The sequence below is a fragment of the Artemia sp. Qi Xiang Cuo genome, chromosome 20 (assembly GCF_049724085.1).
Source record: "Artemia sp. Qi Xiang Cuo chromosome 20, ASM4972408v1, whole genome shotgun sequence".
Lineage (NCBI taxonomy): Eukaryota > Metazoa > Arthropoda > Branchiopoda > Anostraca > Artemiidae > Artemia > Artemia sp. Qi Xiang Cuo.
The window spans coordinates 7,777,913-7,801,385 of NC_142813.1; the positions used below are offsets into that span (position 1 = coordinate 7,777,913).

General features: G+C 36.8%; 2 protein-coding genes and 2 pseudogenes across 2 annotated transcripts in view; 2 read left to right on the forward strand and 2 right to left on the reverse strand.

Moving 5' to 3' along the window:
• The first annotated feature begins 2,022 nt into the window (after positions 1-2,022).
• The window catches only part of LOC148939831 (uncharacterized), a 125,316-nt gene continuing 103,865 nt past the window's right edge, over positions 2,023-23,473 (forward strand). The window contains exon 1 of the mRNA XM_089106252.1: positions 2,023-2,214. Within this exon, the coding sequence (XP_088962378.1) occupies positions 2,091-2,214 (124 nt within the window). The 5' untranslated portion in view covers positions 2,023-2,090. The remainder of the gene's footprint in view (positions 2,215-23,473) is intronic.
• LOC148939832 (calcineurin B homologous protein 1 pseudogene) lies at positions 3,614-4,222 on the forward strand (annotated as a pseudogene).
• On the reverse strand, positions 12,999-13,606 carry LOC148939833 (calcineurin B homologous protein 1 pseudogene; annotated as a pseudogene).
• The window catches only part of LOC148939834 (uncharacterized), a 100,972-nt gene continuing 91,194 nt past the window's right edge, over positions 13,696-23,473 (reverse strand). Inside the window, exons 9-12 of the mRNA XM_089106402.1 lie at positions 21,042-21,344; positions 19,194-19,782; positions 14,922-15,117; positions 13,696-13,712 (exon numbers count right to left, since the gene is read on the reverse strand). Of these exons, the coding sequence (XP_088962528.1) occupies positions 13,696-13,712; positions 14,922-15,117; positions 19,194-19,782; positions 21,042-21,344 (1,105 nt within the window). The remainder of the gene's footprint in view (positions 13,713-14,921; positions 15,118-19,193; positions 19,783-21,041; positions 21,345-23,473) is intronic.

The window sequence follows — 23,473 nt, forward strand, 5'->3', positions numbered from 1 at the left end:
ATATTATCCTTTGTTAATTACAAACGGTATTATATGTATATAGCAATTTCCTTTCAAATGAGCCATGAAAAATCTCTATGAAGTTTCAGCGCCCCGCTAGCAGCAACGAAAAAAAAAAGAGACATCAGTGTATTCCACGTGAAAAATGTGATTCTCCTTGTTGCTCAAGATGGGGGACTTTAGTTCTCCCAAATGCAGTCTCCGGCTGTGGTGATTCCAATGGTGCAGTTTTCATTTCGATCCGACACCCTTTTTTTGGGGTTTCAGGGTATTTCCGAAGTTTCCGTAATTATATTTTACGCAGTTGAAGTTTTATTTTTGGAAGTTTTCTGTTGTGCTAACAATCTTGATTGAAATCTGTACCGATACAGGATATATTATGTATGCTGTAGGTACATTGAATAGGCAGCGTTTTGCTAAACAATTAGTCAGATAGTGTAGTTTTTTTTTAAACTAGCCTTTCGTCAACTTTTGGAACCGTTGATATTTCAGAATCCCCTATGAATTTTTACCAAAATTATTTCGGAACTTCCCTGTGGTGTTGCGAAATTTGGCTAATGGGTTATTTTTATTTGAGACTGTAAGCCGAAATCACAGTTTATAGAATTATCCAGTAAGTTTATCGCAGATCATTTCTGGTCTTCATTCTCGGTGCGAACAAAAAGCTCCTCCCACTTATTTCTGCATTAGCGGGTTAATATGTTTCCGTCAATCAATGAGAAATGGTTACAAAGTGCATTATTCGTAATAGCGGGTTTCCACTTGTTTTGCATCCAAGAGAAATCTGACTTGTCTACCCGTGAAAAGATCTAATGCCGCTTATGTTTATATCTGTAAAAACGTTCTCTGGAGCACTCTCACCTTGGTCCGGGTTTTTATAATGGGTGAGATAGGGAATGATCATACTGCTAATTCTATAAACTGTGGCCGAAATCAAGACTCGCATAGTGATATTTATGGCATCGAACGTCCTTAAATCTCACTGTGAATGAGCCTCTATGTAATTAGTGACGATGATATAATTCTAAATATAATTCTAATGTTGGTGCTGAGCTGGTACATGGTCTGTTATTTATCCATGCAGCAAACACTATCTTCTCAATGACCCAAATAGCAAGTTATAAGGATTGCTAGAAGCTTCGTTGGGGGGCAAGGGGAGGGGGTAGCTGCCCCCTCAATAATGTGGAGAAAAAATCATTATATATCCCATGTCCTTTGATTATTCGGATATGGACCCCTCTTGCCCCTCCCCGCAATAAAGATTCTGGAGATTCGCCCCTGAGGATCGCCATTTGTGTTTTTAGGAGAAGTAATTGTAAGTTTCTCTATTGAAATTCTCCTATTTCAAATCGTACGAATTAAACCTTCTTCCTTTAAGTCTTAGGCTAGGAATTAGTTTTAGGAATATATCTTTTTCAACAGTATAAAAAGATACATAAAAGGATGTCTATTGTAATCTATTCCCACCCTATCTGAGGACAGCTGGCTATTTTTGGGGCCCAGATGGTTGGCCATAAAGCGCGTATTTTGGCAATCCCTTATTTCTCATCACCTGCCCATGATAAACTTTCTTCCGTTATGGCCGTAGGAAGTGGGATAGAGCCAAATAAGTTTATTGAAACAAGTTGCTAAATCTGTCCTTTGACAGTTTCCCTAGTTTTGTTATATATATGTTTTGTTTCTTCCATTATTTTTTGTTTGTGATTTGTAATGCGCCTTTTCTGTCTATGGCTATTTGCTTTTTAAGTCACGTCTCACGAATGAAGGATTTCAGATTGCCAAAAATTGCGTTTTTTTGTGGCCAAACAAAAAGCAGGTTTTCCCCAAATGGGGAAGGAAGATGTCATAAGAAAGCATCTTAAGGAAATTGGAGCTGCTTGGGGCGGAGGGGGAGCGTGCGTGGCTGTGTTTGCCTCAGGTGCCTTGAAGCTCCAGTGAGTTGTTAGTAGTAGTAGTAGTAGTAGGGGTATTATTATATGTTGTCTATGGTAGTCTATATAATGATACTAACTTTACAGGCTGCTGAATATCAACGTTACTTTGCACTACTTCATAACCTCTCTTTGAACAATGAGAACTCGAAGGTAAGGATGTCCTCCAATCCAAGTATTAGCTACTCAATTATATCTGACTGGTCATTCATCAAGTCTGATGAGTCACTCTTGGTGAATCTGATGAAGTTTTTGAACTCCCTTGCTTGTCAGAGCAATGAAGGTGAGTTATCTCTGCTAACTCTGTTTGGTTTGCTCTCTGCTAGACTATGGCTATTGCTGCAACAATGATTGTTCAATTGAATTCAACAGAAAAGAATGCTGATTACAAGTCAGAGGCTAATATCTCGAAATATATGTCCCGCTACGTGCATAATTTTCTGTGCTAAGTGGTTAAGTTAAGTTAACCACTATAACCTTTCCACTATAACCTCTCACACTTAAACAAGTCCTATCGTACTAAGCTTACGTAAAACACATAAAATTATCATAAACATCATCGAAAAACTTCACAATCATCGTAAAAAAATTGTTCAAAACACAAAATTTGGAATAGAGATCGAGATTCGAGCGTAAAAGGCTTTCTAGGAAAAATTTATTAGTTTATTTTCGAAATTTATTAATTGCTCATTCATAAATTCTGCTTTGTTGCTACTATTTTGACTTTTCCATAAATTGACATACATAAGGTAAAATTCTGTGTATAGCTCGAGTTTACTTGGCTCTCTCTATGCTATGGCACAGCATAGGTACTATACACTAAAGAAAAACCCTATATTCTCCATTAATGATTTTTGGGACACATCAATTTCGCACTTTTCTTCATGACTCCGCTTTCGTGCGTGCGCAATGACGAAATCAATCTATGGTTAAGTGCCATTTTGCGCTGAGATGCGGCCCTTTACGCGCTGGGATGTGTCCTATTCCTGAATCAACTTTTCTTTACTGCATTTTTGCAAAATTTGCTCTGTGAGATGTGTCCCTTTACGCGCTGGGATGTGTCCTATTCCTGAATAAATTTTCTTTACTCTATTTTTTCAAAATTCGCTCTGTAAGATTGCAAAACCTAACAAAAACTTATTTTTCTTGCTGTTCAAGGTGGGGGACTGTAATTCCCCTGTACAAGATTTGCGACCATGCTGATTCTAATGGTGCATTTTTCATTTCGATTAAACGCTATTTTCAAGGGGTTTCAGGCTTTCTTGCGAAATCACCGTACATTTGTTTTCGCAATAAACTTTTACTCTCAAGGTTAACCGAAATAACAGCTACCTGAATCAGTGTCAAATTGCAAGTTTTTCTCATTAGGCAGTTTTTTCAAAAACGTTTTTTTCAACTTTTGGTTACTATGGGCGGGGGTTCGCCTTTTAATACGTTGTAGCAACTGCTAAAACCATGATGACGTGTTCAATTTTTATCTTTTGACTAAACGATTATTGCAGTGTAAAAGTGTATTTAAAATTAAATCTATAGTTGCATAATTCTTTTGTGAATGAAGTATTGTTATTTCTTCAAGAATTGTGTTCAGAATAATTCTGTGTTGAAAAGGTGTTGGTGTTTTATTTTGATTTTCAAGTAATGGATATTGGTAGCATCATAAGTCAGTTTGTGTCAATTTTGTTATGGAATACATTAGACTTTGCGCTGCTCATCTGTTCGGTGCTATATTCAAAGACCATAAAAAGAAGCTTCAACCAAAAGAAATGGCCGAAATTAAAAAAGAAACTGGTTTTACTGAAAACCAAATAGAACGTCTATATAGTCGCTTTATATCCTTAGACAAAGGGAATTATGGATTCTTAACAAGAGAGGATTTCATGAGAATTCCTGAGTTGGCAATCAATCCAATTGGTGACTTAATTATCAGTTCTTTTTTTCCTGAGAAGTCAAACAGCATAACCTTTCGGCAATTTCTTCGTGTTCTTGTTCATTTTCAGCAAATCGGTAACAGGAATGGGGAAGGTCTGAATTCTCGAATGAAAAAGCTTCGATTCGCATTCAATGTGTTTGATCAAAGCTGCGATGGCTATATTACGAAATATGAACTGCTTTCTGTCCTTCAGATGATGGTTGGTAATTTTGTTGATGGGAAAGAGATTTCTGATGTGGCAGAGCAAATTATGTTAGAAGCAGATGCTGATAGAGGAAGGGGACTTTCTTTTGACAAATTTTGCAATGCTCTTGCAAAAACTGATGTTGAGAAAAAATTGTCCATAAAATTTTTAGACTGAATCGTTATGTTTTTTACTGATTTTTCCATTTGTGCAGGTTTGCTGCATTTTGTGCAGCATTTCTGTGTGAGCATTTGTGCAGGCTGGTGACCCATTTTCTATTTCTGCTTTACAAGCAAGTAACGGCTTATGCAGTGCCCCCATTTAGGGGCATTCAATAAAGAACGAGGTAGCCTCTATGCATTGTTTTTTTTCCATGGCCACTTCGTATGGAAGAGAGGGACGTAGAAACTTAGAAAAGGGCTAGTTCCATTGGAAATGGAAAATTATAGTCTCCTTTTTAAGAGGCGAAAGTGTCTGCACTTGAGTAAGATATATTTTTCTAAAGAAAAAGCTGTATTTTTGGTAGTCTTTTATATGTGTCACAACACAGATGTCAATAAGTGTCACAACCCATATTATGTAAAATACAATATGTCAAAGGACTCGCAGATCTCGAAAAGTTCAAAAGTTGTAGATACGCAAGAGTGTTCACGGGAGCAAACACAGGAAACATCCATAGGAGCTCGAGAACGAAGCAACACAGGAGGGAAGGCGTATAGGAACATGGAAGAGCGTTCGCGGGAATTAACACAGGAAAAAACCCATAGGAGGACGAGACCAAATCACTACAGGAGGGAAGGAGGACAGGAACGGAAACAGGAACAACGAAGGAACAAAAACAGGAAAAGACACAGAGAAACAGGAACAAAGGAACACAAGCACGACAAAAGAGGAATCCTATGTATTAAAAAAAAGAATACAGGTCAAAACACAGGAGCGTGAGAACAAATGTTATTAAACAACGTAACTGAATCAGTTCTACTTTCCATGACAAAACAGCTAACAACTGGCATACCATCATACAACTGTCAAATCTTATTATTAATTGAAGTTTAAAAAAAGATGAAGGAACGCAGAATCAATCGTTTTCCTTAAAAAGTGAAATTTGAAACAAGATTTTTTTTTCAGTCATCCTTACATAATCCATACTGAAATTAAGAAAATGTCAATGACTATCAAGAGTGATAGTTTTTGGGCTAGTAAATAAATATATGAATAAACAATAAAAAATTTAGGAAGAAATTGCAAAGGTAGCATTACGAGACTTCAAAATTAAAGAGGTAGACTAGATTAAAGAGACAGGAAGTAGGCTAGATTATATAAATATAAAAAAAAAGTTTGGGCACTCCGAAAAATAGAGCAGGATTTGCTAGATGTTTTCTAGAGAAATATACTACATTTACTACGGGTTGTTTTGGGTAGCCGACTGACTGACCGTATCTCAAACATTAAGCTGTACGAAAAATGTGGTTCAATCCCGCTTTTTAGGGCTATATTGTACGAAAGGATGAGATGGCTAGGCCAACCGTCTAGGGCCAAACGAAAAGCAGGTCGTCTCCGAACGTGGTGGGAGGGTGTCGCAAGGACACCCTCCTTGCGAATTCGCGAATTTGTGGATTTGGAAACGAAAGAAAAAAGAAGGGACGAGGCACTATGGCGAACAAAATTAAATGGACAGCGATTCACTGACGTAGCAAACGGTACCAAGGGTGGGAAGAATATGTGGTACTTGGGTAGTATATGGGCATTTCTAAAAGTCAAGTTTGGTTAATGCTAAGGAAAAAAATAAAATAGGATGAATATATAATAGTTTATAAACACATTTGGGCTATATATTTGTACATTAGGGGGGGGGGTGTGGGGTAAAGCATTGCATATATTAAATACGTAACCTAAACTAGGTACCTCCCCCCCTCTAAACCCCAAAAACAACAGTTTAAATATCGTATACGCAATGAAAACCACGTTATGCATTCCGTTACTCTGAAGCCGTCTAGTGAATCAACCCGTCAAAAACGGGTTTTTCATGACTGGTTTCCTTGTAGGTGCCCATATAATGCCCAAGTACTGAATATATTTTGAAAGAAATAGCCTGAAACCGCTAAAAAATGGCGCCGGATTGAAATGAAAGTGCACCATTTGAACTGTCGTTATCGAAAACCCGTAGAGGGAAATCACAGCCCCTCCCTCTTTTCTATTTCTTTTCTTTTCTTCACCGCTGACAGAGCGTTTGAGAGATAGTTTCTATGTCTAGTCGATTTTTTTTTAATTCGACTAGATAAGTGCATTAGCATATTGTGCCTAATTGTGCCATATTGTGCCTAAAAAATTGCACTTTGGGTGCCATATCTGGAATGGAAGAGCCGAGAAGAATAAAAGACGCACTATCATAACCTTCATGGTTGAAACCCTCTTAAACTACTACTACTACTACTACTACTGACAACTCACCGCAGCACCGAGCCGCCTGAGGCCAACACTTAAACTTAAGGTTTAAAATGCTCTCTTGCGTATTCCCCCTCCCAACCCTCTTAATATTTTTCGTATATCGTCTACTAACTAAGAGAATTAGCAACATCAAAAAGAGCTGTTTAAGGTCTCATTTTAAAGCTAATTTTTATATTTACGTCCCTTTTTATAAATTCTTATTGACAACTCTGTTATAAGTACCATATGCCACCAAAAAATCCACGTTTTGGTAACATGTCTTAAATGTAAAGGCTACAAAGTATAAAAAAGGTCTTCAGGGTCGAAAACCTGTATACTCCTCCCCCATCCTGGCACGTTTCGCAAATTGTGGGCTAGCTAGTCGAAGTAGTACGATACTGTAACATAATAGAAAGATGTTCAATGGCTCATTTTGAAGCTAATTTTTGTATCTACGTCCTTTTTATAAACTCTTATTGATAAAGCTGTCATAAGTACCATATGGCACCCAAAATTTTACTTTTTTGGTAAGATGTCTAAAATGGGTAAAAAAGGAGACTATCATAATTTCCACGGTCAAAAACCTTGAATCAAAGTTCCACACTTCATCTTCTGTTATACGCCCCCCCCTCCCTGATAAGTCTCATAAATTGTGGGCTGACTAGCCAAAGTAGTAGGATACAGTAACATAAAAGCGTGGTGTTTAATGGCTCATTTTAAAGCTCTTTATCACATCTGCTTGTTCTTTGTAAATTTGTTTCGATCTGGCACTCCATCATGAAGTGCCATATGGCACCAAAAATGCCATTTTTCGGTGCAATTCCTGAGTTAGAAATGCTGGAAAGCATGAAAAGGGTACCATGCAAACCTATATGATCGAAAATCAACAACCGGAGATTTACAATACCTCCTGTTAATATAAAACGCCGCTTTACTGAAAACTAAGCTTTCTTCAGTATCTTAGAAACTTAAAATTGTGTCGCAAAATTCATTAATTCATTCATTAATTGTAAAGGTTTGATAACCTTATGAGTAATTCATTTATTTTATGCAGGCCGCTTTAGAATTTTTACTCTTTTAATTTTGTTCTGTTTCAATCGGTTTTGAGTTTCAGGAAACTGCTAGATGGTCTCACTAAGAAGGGATTTATTTGGTGGGCTTCGGGACGGTGGGAATCAAGAAGCGACCAAAGATAGGTGAAACAAAATCTAAAGAAAGAAATAAAACAGTACCTGAAAAATACAGATTACTATAAACAGGCAACCATTTTTCACTCTGAAGCAGCACGAACGGTGCAAGGGCATAGCCTAGGAATAATATGATGTAAATTTTCAATACGACATAGGTCACAAATTTCACTGGCTTTCGACTAAGAAAGTCTTGTAGTCGAGGATTTTTCGAAATAATGAACTCAGCATCTTTTTCCCATTTGAATATAATGAATTCATTGAAAAAAGTCACATAGTAGCCACTATGCCAGCCATGCCATACCGCAAGGAACGCCAAGGTTATCAATTGAGATGCCACTGTACTGCCAAGGAACCGACATCTTTTGTATACGTATTGGGCAGCCCAAGTATTGGTATTGATGTTGAAAGATCTAACCATTTGCCCAAATCGGGTAATATTCTCGTAGATATGCAGTTTGACGTTGGCACATCCATCCCACATGTTCAAGCCATCTTGTACGCCATTAAAGGTCAAACCTGAAACTATACAAACACCTTCTGAGATGAGCCAACAAGAAATATACTTATAGAGTAAAATCTTTGCCCAAATTCCGGCAATGCAAAGTCTTGAAAGTAATGAGTATTCTAAGAATGAGGAGCTCGTGATGAATGAATCAGGCAGAAATGAAGCTCCGATTTGATAAATAGCTACGTACAAAAGACCAGTCAAACCGCGAATGAAACCAGCTTTCATACTACTACCTTTTCCAGTGGCCACCGCCTCAAATTTGTTATGAACAAAATCGAGGTACCGTCGTATATTAAACTGGGGTCCAATTAAAAACCCACCTGGAAAATATGTGTGAGCAGCGATTTCCAAGAGAGATGGGCAATTTTTGAGGTGGTTCTTCTTTTGATCTGAAGACATCTTTTCCTCTGGGATTTTTCCATCAGATATATTGCTTTAGCTTTTGATATGGCTGATGGAAAAATCCCAGAGGAAAAGATGTCTTCAGATCAAAAGAAGAACCACCTCAAAAATTGCCCATCTCTCTTGGAAATCGCTGCTCACACATATTTTCCAGGTGGGTTTTTAATTGGACCCCAGTTTAATATACGACGGTACCTCGATTTTGTTCATAACAATTTGAGGCGGTGGCCACTGGAAAAGGTAGTAGTATGAAAGCTGGTTTCATTCGCGGTTTGACTGGTCTTTTGTACGTAGCTATTTATCAAATCGGAGCTTCATTTCTGCCTGATTCATTCATCACGAGCTCCTCATTCTTAGAATACTCATTACTTTCAAGACTTTGCATTGCCGGAATTTGGGCAAAGATTTTACTCTATAAGTATATTTCTTGTTGGCTCATCTCAGAAGGTGTTTGTATAGTTTCAGGTTTGACCTTTAATGGCGTACAAGATGGCTTGAACATGTGGGATGGATGTGCCAACGTCAAACTGCGTATCTACGAGAATATTACCCGATTTGGGCAAATGGTTAGATCTTTCAACATCAATACCAATACTTGGGCTGCCCAATACGTATACAAAAGATGTCGGTTCCTTGGCAGTACAGTGGCATCTCAATTGATAACCTTGGCGTTCCTTGCGGTATGGCATGGCTGGCATAGTGGCTACTATGTGACTTTTTTCAATGAATTCATTATATTCAAATGGGAAAAAGATGCTGAGTTCATTATTTCGAAAAAATCCTCGACTACAAGACTTTCTTAGTCGAAAGCCAGTGAAATTTAGTGACCTATGTCGTATTGAAAATTTACATCATATTATTCCTAGGCTATGCCCTTGCACCGTTCGTGCTGCTTCAGAGTGAAAAATGGTTGCCTGTTTATAGTAATCTGTATTTTTCAGGTACTGTTTTATTTCTTTCTTTTAGATTTTGTTTCACCTATCTTTGGTCGCTTCTTGATTCCCACCGTCCCGAAGCCCACCAAATAAATCCCTTCTTAGTGAGACCATCTAGCAGTTTCCTGAAACTCAAAACCGATTGAAACAGAACAAAATTAAAAGAGTAAAAATTCTAAAGCGGCCTGCATAAAATAAATGAATTACTCATAAGGTTATCAAACCTTTACAATTAATGAATGAATTAATGAATTTTGCGACACAATTTTAAGTTTCTAAGATACTGAAGAAAGCTTAGTTTTCAGTAAAGCGGCGTTTTATATTAACAGGAGGTATTGTAAATCTCCGGTTGTTGATTTTCGATCATATAGGTTTGCATGGTACCCTTTTCATGCTTTCCAGCATTTCTAACTCAGGAATTGCACCGAAAAATGGCATTTTTGGTGCCATATGGCACTTCATGATGGAGTGCCAGATCGAAACAAATTTACAAAGAACAAGCAGATGTGATAAAGAGCTTTAAAATGAGCCATTAAACACCACGCTTTTATGTTACTGTATCCTACTACTTTGGCTAGTCAGCCCACAATTTATGAGACTTATCAGGGAGGGGGGGGGGCGTATAACAGAAGATGAATGGTGGAACTTTGATTCAAGGTTTTTGACCGTGGAAATTATGATAGTCTCCTTTTTTACCCATTTTAGACATCTTACCAAAAAAGTAAAATTTTGGGTGCCATATGGTACTTATGACAGCTTTATCAATAAGAGTTTATAAAAAGGACGTAGATACAAAATTAGCTTCAAAATGAGCCATTGAACATCTTTCTATTATGTTACAGTATCGTACTACTTCGACTAGCTAGCCCACAATTTGCGAAACGTGCCAGGATGGGGGAGGAGTATACAGGTTTTCGACCCTGAAGACCTTTTTTATACTTTGTAGCCTTTACATTTAAGACATGTTACCAAAACGTGGATTTTTTGGTGGCATATGGTACTTATAACAGAGTTGTCAATAAGAATTTATAAAAGGGACGTAAATATAAAAATTAGCTTTAAAATGAGACCTTAAACAGCTCTTTTTGATGTTGCTAATTCTCTTAGTTAGTAGACGATATATGAAAAATATTAAGAGGGTTGGGAGGGGGAATACGCAAGAGAGCATTTTAAACCTTAAGTTTAAGTGTTGGCCTCAGGCGGCTCGGTGCTGCGGTGAGTTGTCAGTAGTAGTAGTAGTAGTAGTAGTTTAAGAGGGTTTCAACCATGAAGGTTATGATAGTGCGTCTTTTATTCTTCTCGGCTCTTCCATTCCAGATATGGCACCCAAAGTGCAATTTTTTAGGCACAATATGGCACAATTAGGCACAATATGCTAATGCACTTATCTAGTCGAATTAAAAAAAAAATCGACTAGACATAGAAACTATCTCTCAAACGCTCTGTCAGCGGTGAAGAAAGAAAAGAAATAGAAAAGAGGGAGGGGCTGTGATTTCCCTCTACGGGTTTTCGATAACGACAGTTCAAATGGTGCACTTTCATTTCAATCCGGCGCCATTTTTTAGCGGTTTCAGGCTATTTCTTTCAAAATATATTCAGTACTTGGGCATTATATGGGCACCTACAAGGAAACCAGTCATGAAAAACCCGTTTTTGACGGGTTGATTCACTAGACGGCTTCAGAGTAACGGAATGCATAACGTGGTTTTCATTGCGTATACGATATTTAAACTGTTGTTTTTGGGGTTTAGAGGGGGGGAGGTACCTCGGTTAGGTTACGTATTGAGTATATGCTATACCTTACCCCCACCCCCACCCCACTCCAAATGTGCAAATATATAGCCCAAATTTGTTTCTAAACTATTATATATTCCTCCTATTTTATTATATTTAATTGGGATTAACCAAACTTGACTTTTTAGAAATGCCCATATACTACCCAAGTACCACATATTCTTCCCACCCTTGGTACCGTTTGCTACGTCAGTGAATCGCTGTCCATTTAATTTTGTTCGCCTGGTGTCTCGTCCCTTCTTTTTTCTTTCGTTTCCAAATCCACAAATTCGCGAATTCGCAAGGAGGGTGTCCTTGCGACACCCTCCCACCACGTTCGGAGACGACCTGCTTTTCGTTTGGCCCTAGACGGTTGGCCTAGCCATCTCATCCTTTCGTACAATATAGCCCTAAAAAGCGGGATTGAACCACATTTTTCGTACAGCTTAATGTTTGAGATACGGTCAGTCAGTCGGCTACCCAAAACAACCCGTAGTAAATGTAGTATATTTCTCTAGAAAACATCTAGCAAATCCTGCTCTATTTTTCGGAGTGCCCAAACTTTTTTTTATATTTATATAATCTAGCCTACTTCCTGTCTCTTTAATCTAGTCTACCTCTTTAATTTTGAAGTCTCGTAATGCTACCTTTGCAATTTCTTCCTAAATTTTTTATTGTTTATTCATATATTTATTTACTAGCCCAAAAACTATCACTCTTGATAGTCATTGACATTTTCTTAATTTCAGTATGGATTATGTAAGGATGACTGAAAAAAAAATCTTGTTTCAAATTTCACTTTTTAAGGAAAACGATTGATTCTGCGTTCCTTCATCTTTTTTTAAACTTCAATTAATAATAAGATTTGACAGTTGTATGATGGTATGCCAGTTGTTAGCTGTTTTGTCATGGAAAGTAGAACTGATTCAGTTACGTTGTTTAATAACATTTGTTCTCACGCTCCTGTGTTTTGACCTGTATTCTTTTTTTAATACATAGGATTCCTCTTTTGTCGTGCTTGTGTTCCTTTGTTCCTGTTTCTCTGTGTCTTTTCCTGTTTTTGTTCCTTCGTTGTTCCTGTTTCCGTTCCTGTCCTCCTTCCCTCCTGTAGTGATTTGGTCTCGTCCTCCTATGGGTTTTTTCCTGTGTTAATTCCCGCGAACGCTCTTCCATGTTCCTATACGCCTTCCCTCCTGTGTTGCTTCGTTCTCGAGCTCCTATGGATGTTTCCTGTGTTTTCTCCCGTGAACACTCTTGCGTATCTACAACTTTTGAACTTTTCGAGATCTACGAGTCCTTTGACATATTGTATTTTACATAATATGGGTTGTGACACTTATTGACATCTGTGTTGTGACACATATAAAAGACTACCAAAAATACAGCTTTTTCTTTAGAAAAATATATCTTACTCAAGTGCAGACACTTTCGCCTCTTAAAAAGGAGACTATAATTTTCCATTTCCAATGGAACTAGCCCTTTTCTAAGTTTCTACGTCCCTCTCTTCCATACGAAGTGGCCATGGAAAAAAAACAATGCATAGAGGCTACCTCGTTCTTTATTGAATGCCCCTAAATGGGGGCACTGCATAAGCCGTTACTTGCTTGTAAAGCAGAAATAGAAAATGGGTCACCAGCCTGCACAAATGCTCACACAGAAATGCTGCACAAATGCAGCAAACCTGCACAAATGGAAAAATCAGTAAAAAACATAACGATTCAGTCTAAAAATTTTATGGACAATTTTTTCTCAACATCAGTTTTTGCAAGAGCATTGCAAAATTTGTCAAAAGAAAGTCCCCTTCCTCTATCAGCATCTGCTTCTAACATAATTTGCTCTGCCACATCAGAAATCTCTTTCCCATCAACAAAATTACCAACCATCATCTGAAGGACAGAAAGCAGTTCATATTTCGTAATATAGCCATCGCAGCTTTGATCAAACACATTGAATGCGAATCGAAGCTTTTTCATTCGAGAATTCAGACCTTCCCCATTCCTGTTACCGATTTGCTGAAAATGAACAAGAACACGAAGAAATTGCCGAAAGGTTATGCTGTTTGACTTCTCAGGAAAAAAGAACTGATAATTAAGTCACCAATTGGATTGATTGCCAACTCAGGAATTCTCATGAAATCCTCTCTTGTTAAGAATCCATAATTCCCTTTGTCTAAGGATATAAAGCGACTATATAGACGTTCTATTTGGTTTTCAGTAAAACCAGTTTCTTTTTTAATTTCGGCCATTTCTTTTGGTTGAAGCTTCTTTTTATGGTCTTTGAATATAGCACCGAACAGATGAGCAGCGCAAAGTCTAATGTATTCCATAACAAAATTGACACAAACTGACTTATGATGCTACCAATATCCATTACTTGAAAATCAAAATAAAACACCAACACCTTTTCAACACAGAATTATTCTGAACACAATTCTTGAAGAAATAACAATACTTCATTCACAAAAGAATTATGCAACTATAGATTTAATTTTAAATACACTTTTACACTGCAATAATCGTTTAGTCAAAAGATAAAAATTGAACACGTCATCATGGTTTTAGCAGTTGCTACAACGTATTAAAAGGCGAACCCCGCCCAAAGTAACCAAAAGTTGAAAAAAACGTTTTTGAAAAAACTGCCTAATGAGAAAAACTTGCAATTTGACACTGATTCAGGTAGCTGTTATTTCGGTTAACCTTGAGAGTAAAAGTTTATTGCGAAAACAAATGTACGGTGATTTCGCAAGAAAGCCTGAAACCCCTTGAAAATAGCGTTTAATCGAAATGAAAAATGCACCATTAGAATCAGCATGGTCGCAAATCTTGTACAGGGGAATTACAGTCCCCCACCTTGAACAGCAAGAAAAATAAGTTTTTGTTAGGTTTTGCAATCTTACAGAGCGAATTTTGAAAAAATAGAGTAAAGAAAATTTATTCAGGAATAGGACACATCCCAGCGCGTAAAGGGCCGCATCTCAGCGCAAAATGGCACTTAACCATAGATTGATTTCGTCATTGCGCACGCACGAAAGCGGAGTCATGAAGAAAAGTGCGAAATTGATGTGTCCCAAAAATCATTAATGGAGAATATAGGGTTTTTCTTTAGTGTATAGTACCTATGCTGTGCCATAGCATAGAGAGAGCCAAGTAAACTCGAGCTATACACAGAATTTTACCTTATGTATGTCAATTTATGGAAAAGTCAAAATAGTAGCAACAAAGCAGAATTTATGAATGAGCAATTAATAAATTTCGAAAATAAACTAATAAATTTTTCCTAGAAAGCCTTTTACGCTCGAATCTCGATCTCTATTCCAAATTTTGTGTTTTGAACAATTTTTTTACGATGATTGTGAAGTTTTTCGATGATGTTTATGATAATTTTATGTGTTTTACGTAAGCTTAGTACGATAGGACTTGTTTAAGTGTGAGAGGTTATAGTGGAAAGGTTATAGTGGTTAACTTAACTTAACCACTTAGCACAGAAAATTATGCACGTAGCGGGACATATATTTCGAGATATTAGCCTCTGACTTGTAATCAGCATTCTTTTCTGTTGAATTCAATTGAACAATCATTGTTGCAGCAATAGCCATAGTCTAGCAGAGAGCAAACCAAACAGAGTTAGCAGAGATAACTCACCTTCATTGCTCTGACAAGCAAGGGAGTTCAAAAACTTCATCAGATTCACCAAGAGTGACTCATCAGACTTGATGAATGACCAGTCAGATATAATTGAGTAGCTAATACTTGGATTGGAGGACATCCTTACCTTCGAGTTCTCATTGTTCAAAGAGAGGTTATGAAGTAGTGCAAAGTAACGTTGATATTCAGCAGCCTGTAAAGTTAGTATCATTATATAGACTACCATAGACAACATATAATAATACCCCTACTACTACTACTACTACTAACAACTCACTGGAGCTTCAAGGCACCTGAGGCAAACACAGCCACGCACGCTCCCCCTCCACCCCAAGCAGCTCTAATTTCCTTAAGATACTTTCTTAAGAAATCTTCCTTCCCCATTTGGGGAAAACCTGCTTTTTGTTTGGCCACAAAAAAACGCAATTTTTGGCAATCTGAAATCCTTCATTCGTGAGACGTGACTTAAAAAGCAAATAGCCATAGACAGAAAAGGCGCATTACAAATCACAAACAAAAAATAATGGAAGAAACAAAACATATATATAACAAAACTAGGGAAACTGTCAAAGGACAGATTTAGCAACTTGTTTCAATAAACTTATTTGGCTCTATCCCACTTCCTACGGCCATAACGGAAGAAAGTTTATCATGGGCAGGTGATGAGAAATAAGGGATTGCCAAAATACGCGCTTTATGGCCAACCATCTGGGCCCCAAAAATAGCCAGCTGTCCTCAGATAGGGTGGGAATAGATTACAATAGACATCCTTTTATGTATCTTTTTATACTGTTGAAAAAGATATATTCCTAAAACTAATTCCTAGCCTAAGACTTAAAGGAAGAAGGTTTAATTCGTACGATTTGAAATAGGAGAATTTCAATAGAGAAACTTACAATTACTTCTCCTAAAAACACAAATGGCGATCCTCAGGGGCGAATCTCCAGAATCTTTATTGCGGGGAGGGGCAAGAGGGGTCCATATCCGAATAATCAAAGGACATGGGATATATAATGATTTTTTCTCCACATTATTGAGGGGGCAGCTACCCCCTCCCCTTGCCCCCCAACGATGCTTCTAGCAATCCTTATAACTTGCTATTTGGGTCATTGAGAAGATAGTGTTTGCTGCATGGATAAATAACAGACCATGTACCAGCTCAGCACCAACATTAGAATTATATTTAGAATTATATCATCGTCACTAATTACATAGAGGCTCATTCACAGTGAGATTTAAGGACGTTCGATGCCATAAATATCACTATGCGAGTCTTGATTTCGGCCACAGTTTATAGAATTAGCAGTATGATCATTCCCTATCTCACCCATTATAAAAACCCGGACCAAGGTGAGAGTGCTCCAGAGAACGTTTTTGCAGATATAAACATAAGCGGCATTAGATCTTTTCACGGGTAGACAAGTCAGATTTCTCTTGGATGCAAAACAAGTGGAAACCCGCTATTACGAATAATGCACTTTGTAACCATTTCTCATTGATTGACGGAAACATATTAACCCGCTAATGCAGAAATAAGTGGGAGGAGCTTTTTGTTCGCACCGAGAATGAAGACCAGAAATGATCTGCGATAAACTTACTGGATAATTCTATAAACTGTGATTTCGGCTTACAGTCTCAAATAAAAATAACCCATTAGCCAAATTTCGCAACACCACAGGGAAGTTCCGAAATAATTTTGGTAAAAATTCATAGGGGATTCTGAAATATCAACGGTTCCAAAAGTTGACGAAAGGCTAGTTTAAAAAAAAACTACACTATCTGACTAATTGTTTAGCAAAACGCTGCCTATTCAATGTACCTACAGCATACATAATATATCCTGTATCGGTACAGATTTCAATCAAGATTGTTAGCACAACAGAAAACTTCCAAAAATAAAACTTCAACTGCGTAAAATATAATTACGGAAACTTCGGAAATACCCTGAAACCCCAAAAAAAGGGTGTCGGATCGAAATGAAAACTGCACCATTGGAATCACCACAGCCGGAGACTGCATTTGGGAGAACTAAAGTCCCCCATCTTGAGCAACAAGGAGAATCACATTTTTCACGTGGAATACACTGATGTCTCTTTTTTTTTTCGTTGCTGCTAGCGGGGCGCTGAAACTTCATAGAGATTTTTCATGGCTCATTTGAAAGGAAATTGCTATATACATATAATACCGTTTGTAATTAACAAAGGATAATATGAGAATAAAATACAATTTTTGACATAAACTACACCTTCATGCACAAGATACTGTAACACAAGTATCTTACGAAAGATAATGTAACAGATATATCTTTTGAAAAGTTGCTTCTCAAGGATCTGATGTCATATTTGAGTGACTCTGCTGCTTGATTCCCTCTGGTTCATTCCTTACTAGATCAATTGAGAAAAGGCTTAAAGCTTTTTTCCGTGTGTGATATACGTCATTAAACAGAAATCGAACAGGAGTTAGGTGTAAACATTTGATACTTTCATTTGATACTGATTCATTTGATATTGATACTGAACATTTGAGAACTTTCTGAGAACACTGAGACTTTCTCCCTCTGGCAAGTTTGCTCCCTCTGGCAAACCCCACTGTCCCACTGGTAAACCTTAGCCTCTGAGAGATCATTGCTGCCCATGTAAAAAAAAAAAAAAAAAATTCTTGATTTTTCAAGATAGAGCAAACAAAATTACCACCTAGGGCCTTGGTCGTAGGTAATCCCAACGATGCAATATTCGTTTCGGTCCCTTACCGTCTATGAGAATTTTTTATGGAAATTCTAGACAACCAGAAATAAAGTTTACGTGCAGAGCAACGATAAAATGGCTGCACTAAAAAAATTATTGCAAAGCTTGGTATCTCCGATTTCATTTTTTGGTAGCCTATGTGACAACCCTGGACAATTTTCTGTGAGGCATGGACATTTTGTTTGACAATCAAAGTCCGATATGGCTTAAGGATATAAAGATATGCTCTACCTACCCCACGGACAAGCTTTGCCTTTTAGGGGAAGTTTCTTATATGCTTCTTAGCTATCAGAAAGGAGTCCCCTAAACGTGCAACGAAAATCCTAGTTGCTAATTTAAATGAAGTTCAACTGATTTGTTCCTCTAGACTTGTTTTTATTATTATTTTTTATGCAACAAGCTTTGGCTAGGGCAACAGACCTGCTACCTGCCTCTTAAAAAAAAAAAAAACGGAATCGCCAATTCGACAATTCGAATTCGGAATTCGGAATTGTCGAATTGGCGGAATCGCCAATTCGACAATTCGGAATCGCCAATTCGACAATCAATGGCTCTGGAACATCTTCATTTTTATCAATCAATTTTTGCTTTGAACTTTAATATGGATAATAATAGTTACTATTCCTGATTCAATGTCAAATGACGATCTTATTAATTTGAAAATTTATTTAAAATGCATTTTGCAATTTTTTGTTACAATGAGCTAGAATCCACTCTTTACTACATTGCAACTATTGCTGCCATCATAAAACAAGTAGTTGTTTGGGTACTTGTATGATATACGGCCTACCTAATGTTCTTCTAATATGTTTTTCTGACGCTCAATCCTAATGAAATATACCAAAGTAAGATAAAAATATAATACTTTCTAAACAAGTTTGGGGTGTATATTTGCCCGTTAAGGCTGGGGGGGGGATAAATTATAGCGATCCTGCATGCCTAATGTGTTAGGTACAATTATTTTGATTATTATATACCGTAATAGTTTTCTAAATTCACACTGTCTAAATACTTTACTGCCCCCCCCCCCCCCAAAAGTGCAAATATATAGCCCAAATTATATATTTTCCGTCTACTCTGTTCCTTTCTTCTTTTTTTCTTGTCTCCTGCTAAGCTGAAAGAAACTAACGAAAAAACAGGTTTATTTATTGCGTTAATGAGTGAACAACTTGTGCGCTAGGGCGCTTATCATACAAGTACCGTTGTTTGTACATAAGAAACTTTTTTAGGCATTCAAAACAATTTTGATATAAAAGGCTCCATTTTTACCTACTTCTTTAAATCAGGTTTCATTTCGCGACAAAGTTTTATTTTTAAGATTAGCTGAAAAACAGTTAGGATTCCTTAATCAGCTTCAAATAGCAATCCTGCCTTGCTGTATAGTTTTTTTAAAAGGCGCGTTTTTAAGCTTCTCAACGCTTTTATAATTTAGCTATAAAAATTAATAATGTATGGCTTGGGGTCCTTGTTGTTCTATTAAAGACCCCCGCCCCCCCCCAATTAATGGAAAGTTTAATTAACTCACCTTTTTAAGCTTGTTCTTTTTCTTTGCCTTTTCTTCACATAGAGCTAATTCAATTAATTTATTTCCAACGATAATATCCAGATTCAGATCGAACGCCCGTTTTCTGGCACTAATCGAACATTCAAGAAGTTTCACAAATCCGATAGAGGCAGCTCTTTCAATATTACTTCCGTCTCCATTCTTCAAAACTTTTATTAGAACTTCAGCAGCAACAATTTCAAATTGTTCGTGAATACAAGTTTTCTCCGACCGTTTTATCACTTCTAAAATGAAAATAACCGGTTCGTATCGACCTGAAGAGGCACATATTCTAATTTTCTCCAAAATATTCGCTAAATACTTTTTTCGAACGATGCGTAAAAGTTCGGCAAGCTTATTTTCTGACAATGATGACAACGCTGTTGAAAGGCTTATAAAACCGCTTAGCTGAGCACTAAGATCCTTTGAGCTACAGATGGCATCAAGTAAGACGTATATATTCTTGCTGTCAGGTGGTGTCGGAAGGATTTTGCTATGTGAAGACAATTGACAGGTAAAGTGAAGGATTTCGTTTGCCACCAGAGGAGATAAGTTCGAAGAATGAAGCAGCCTAAAACAGAAAAATAATGCATCTTGCTTCAATCCAATCCCTTATGACTCTCAAAAAGAGAACTAGAACTTTCAATTTTCATTAAATTTTCCTTGAAAAAATTTTAATTTTTGGTTTTATTGGTCGCATGTTGTTGTGACTCTTTTTTCTTTTATATATTTTTGTCTTGCTGAGGACGGCCCTTGGACAGAGGGTCAAAATACAGTATTCATTCAAATTATCTCCACTATCTTGCAAAAAGATTTCCATATTGTTCTTCGTGCTTTTGTTGTTTGTCCATTTTCGTTTGAATGGGCCCTCTCCTAAATTTCGACCACCCATTTCGAACAATTTCGAACACTAAATTACGACCACTCTTTCTATGCGAGGTAGTCAGATTAAAAAATAAAGAAAAGATAATATAGAAAGGAAAAAAGGAGAAAAGATAATGAGAAGAAACGAAGAGAAGATAATAAGAAGAAAAAAAATAATAAGACATAGAAGAAAAGATAATAAGAAGAAAGAAAGAAAAGATATTACAGAAAGAAAAAAATAAGAAAAGATTATAGAGAAAGAAAAAAGAAGAAAAGGTAATAAGAAGAAAAGATAATATAGAAAGAAGAAAAAGAAGAAGAGATAAGAAAAAGAAAAGAAGAAAGGATACTATAGAAAGAAGACAACAAAGAAAAGATAATAAAAAAATAAAGGAAATATAATATAGAAAGAAGAAAAAGAAGGACAGACAAAATAGAAAGCATAAGCGTAAGTCGAGTTAAACACTGGTCGTCGAACCTTTGGCTACTGATTAGGGCTTTCTCGTATAATTATGACAATCTATGCCTAATTAGGATCTCGGAACATTTTTTTTTTACAGCAATTGGTTTTTCCAAGAAAAAATGGACTATAATCTTGGTAAGCTCTTCGTCAGGGTTGCCGAATTTATGTCTGCGTTCAATTCCCAAATAGATTTCGCAGAATAACTAAAAAAAGAACTGGAAACTGACATAGCAGCACTTTCTTGAACTTCAACACCACTGTAAGCTTCGTATCGATCAGTGAAAATAATTATAAAAAACAAGTCGTGAATATTAGATTTTCACGACTGGCTACTGACAATCCATTTTTTTTTTCGAGGCACAGAACTTCGATAATCAAGGTAAGCTCCTCTCTCTCTCTCTCTCTCTCTCTCTCTCTCTCTCTCTCTCTCTCTCTCTCTCTCTCTCTCTATTTCTTTCTCTCTGAGATCATAAGGCAAAATGAGTAAAAAACTGAAAACTCACCTAACAGCGCTTTCCTCAACATTTTTCTCCTTCAGAATCACTGCAAGCTCACTGGCAATAAGTGAAAAGAAATGGAAAACACAAGCCATGAGTTTTATGCTAGTTATCGAATCTTTGGTCCATTGACTAGGAATTTCTTTTTCCAAGCACAAACAGTCAATAATCATGGTAAGCTTGTCGGCTGGGTTGTATTTTACCACTTCAAGGATAACCCCAGCAACACCTAACAGTTTAACCAACTTAATACACAAAACACCTGCTTGGCATCGAACAAGAGGACATTCTTCATCGTCAAATAAATAGCTGGAAAATTTAAGTGGATTATTCTAAGAACAATTTCTCTGGGGATTACACCTGTACATAGATCCCCCCCCCCAAGGTCAAAGTAGCACAAAGGCTTTCTACTTGTTATTGACTTACCGACATTACCATGCTTGCATGCAGGAGGATATGGGCTACCTCCTCCTCCCAAAGACAAAAGCAGGGATTGTTTTCACCCCCTAGAGAAAATCTTCTATTTCCCTCTTAGAAGTCTCGACAGCGTGTATTTATTGAAAAAAAAGACGAACTGAGCAATTTTGCAAAAAAAAAAAAACAACAACCGAAGTACAGTATTAATGTAAATATCATGCACCCGCAGAAGGAATCTGATGAATTTTTGGAATTGTACAAATTAAGAAAGGAAATAAGTATAACTGGGTATATTGGATAATAAAGGTAAAATCGAGAAAGGAAAAAAACAGAAAAATTACTGAAATATTTAGATTTCTCACTTTCACTCAACTCTAGATTCAATTTGTATAATTAAGTTATTCACCTCCATTACAAATCTTCTGTAATAAAAAAGACTTGTATGTATGTGTGACATTGGAAAACTGTGCCGAAGGATTTCTCTGGAAAATCTGAAGAATTATGTCTTAAAAGTGCTCTTGTTTACCGTCTTAACCCCCCCCCTTCCAAGAAAAATTCAATAGATTAGCATAACTTTACATCCGGGGTTCTCCAAGGTAAGATTCTAGGTTTTCCCGTTTTCTCCACATATGTCACGTAATTTTCATAAAATTATTGATAATAATCTGAAAATTTGTTAGAATCCCTGTCAGTACAGTATCTGACAACTTTCCTAAGAATATTCTAATTTAAGAGTCCAGTGGCGTCAATTGGGGGAGGCAGGGGAGGATATGTGCCCCTCTAAACTTTGAAAAATACCCCTTTTTGGGTATTTCATTGAAAAACGCCCTTTTTTGGTCTTCTCATTGGAAAATTGAAAAAACGACAAATTGGCCCTCTCCCCCTAGATTTTGAAAAACATATTTTACCCCTCTAAACTTTTGTAAATTGAAACCACTGTCAAACTAGATCCATGAAATCCATTTGCTATCAACGAATAAATAACCGAGCTGTCTATATAGATTCCTTGACAAATGATCAAGAAGCCTCTGTAAAAGAAACAGTCAAATTAAAACATATAGCATAAAATGTACATCATCCACGAAATTCCTTCGAGATCCATGAATAAACATCCAGACTCACGGCCATATCCAGTATTTTTGTTGAGGGGGTATTTTTTGTTAGCGAGGGGGGGGGGTTACGATTTTTTTACACACCAAGAATTTGTTTACATGCATTTTTGTTATTTTTTACGAGTCGGACCAAAATTTTGGGGGGAAGCGGTTCATTTCACACTTTAATCCTCAAATTAAAGTGTAGCAAAAAATCAATGATATGCATGAATAAATTAATAAGTTAGCTAGATCAAGCTACCAAACTCTTGTTAACCTTTAACCACACCAAAATCAGGAGAAATAAAAGAAATATAAAAAAAGCAGGAAAATCTATATTTTGTTAAGATTAGAATCATGCAAGGATTTTTATTTATTTATTTATCTTTTTTTTAATAACCTCAACAGCCTCACAGCCTTAGCAGAAAAACTCAACCTCAACTGAGTCTCAACCTCAACAGCCTTAGCAGAAACAAGTTGTAACATTAGCTAATTTTATCAACATAATCAGAGATACTAGCTTATTCATTTAAAAATCTTTGAAATTTTCTTAATTTCATTGTATTCTGTCCAAGAGTGCATCCAGGATTTTTGTTTGGGGTGAAGGGTTTTCATTAAAAGAACTTAAAAAAGCACATGCAAAAATTTGCATATGTTGTCTACAATTTGCTAGATTTTAACGAGTCAAACAAAAATGTGACGGGGGGTTGAAACCCCGTATGCCCCCTGGATACGACCTTGATTCTGCCTTTCTTTTCATTTTGATTTTTTACTCATCTATCTTTTTTTGGCAAAAGTAGAAAAACATACAGAAGAAAGAACAGGAGAGAAGATTAAACTTGTGATCAACTCTAAAAAAGCACCCCCCCCTCCCCCAAAAAAACAACAAACAAACACAAAAGCAATAACTTCGGCCTCTATTCGAAGAAA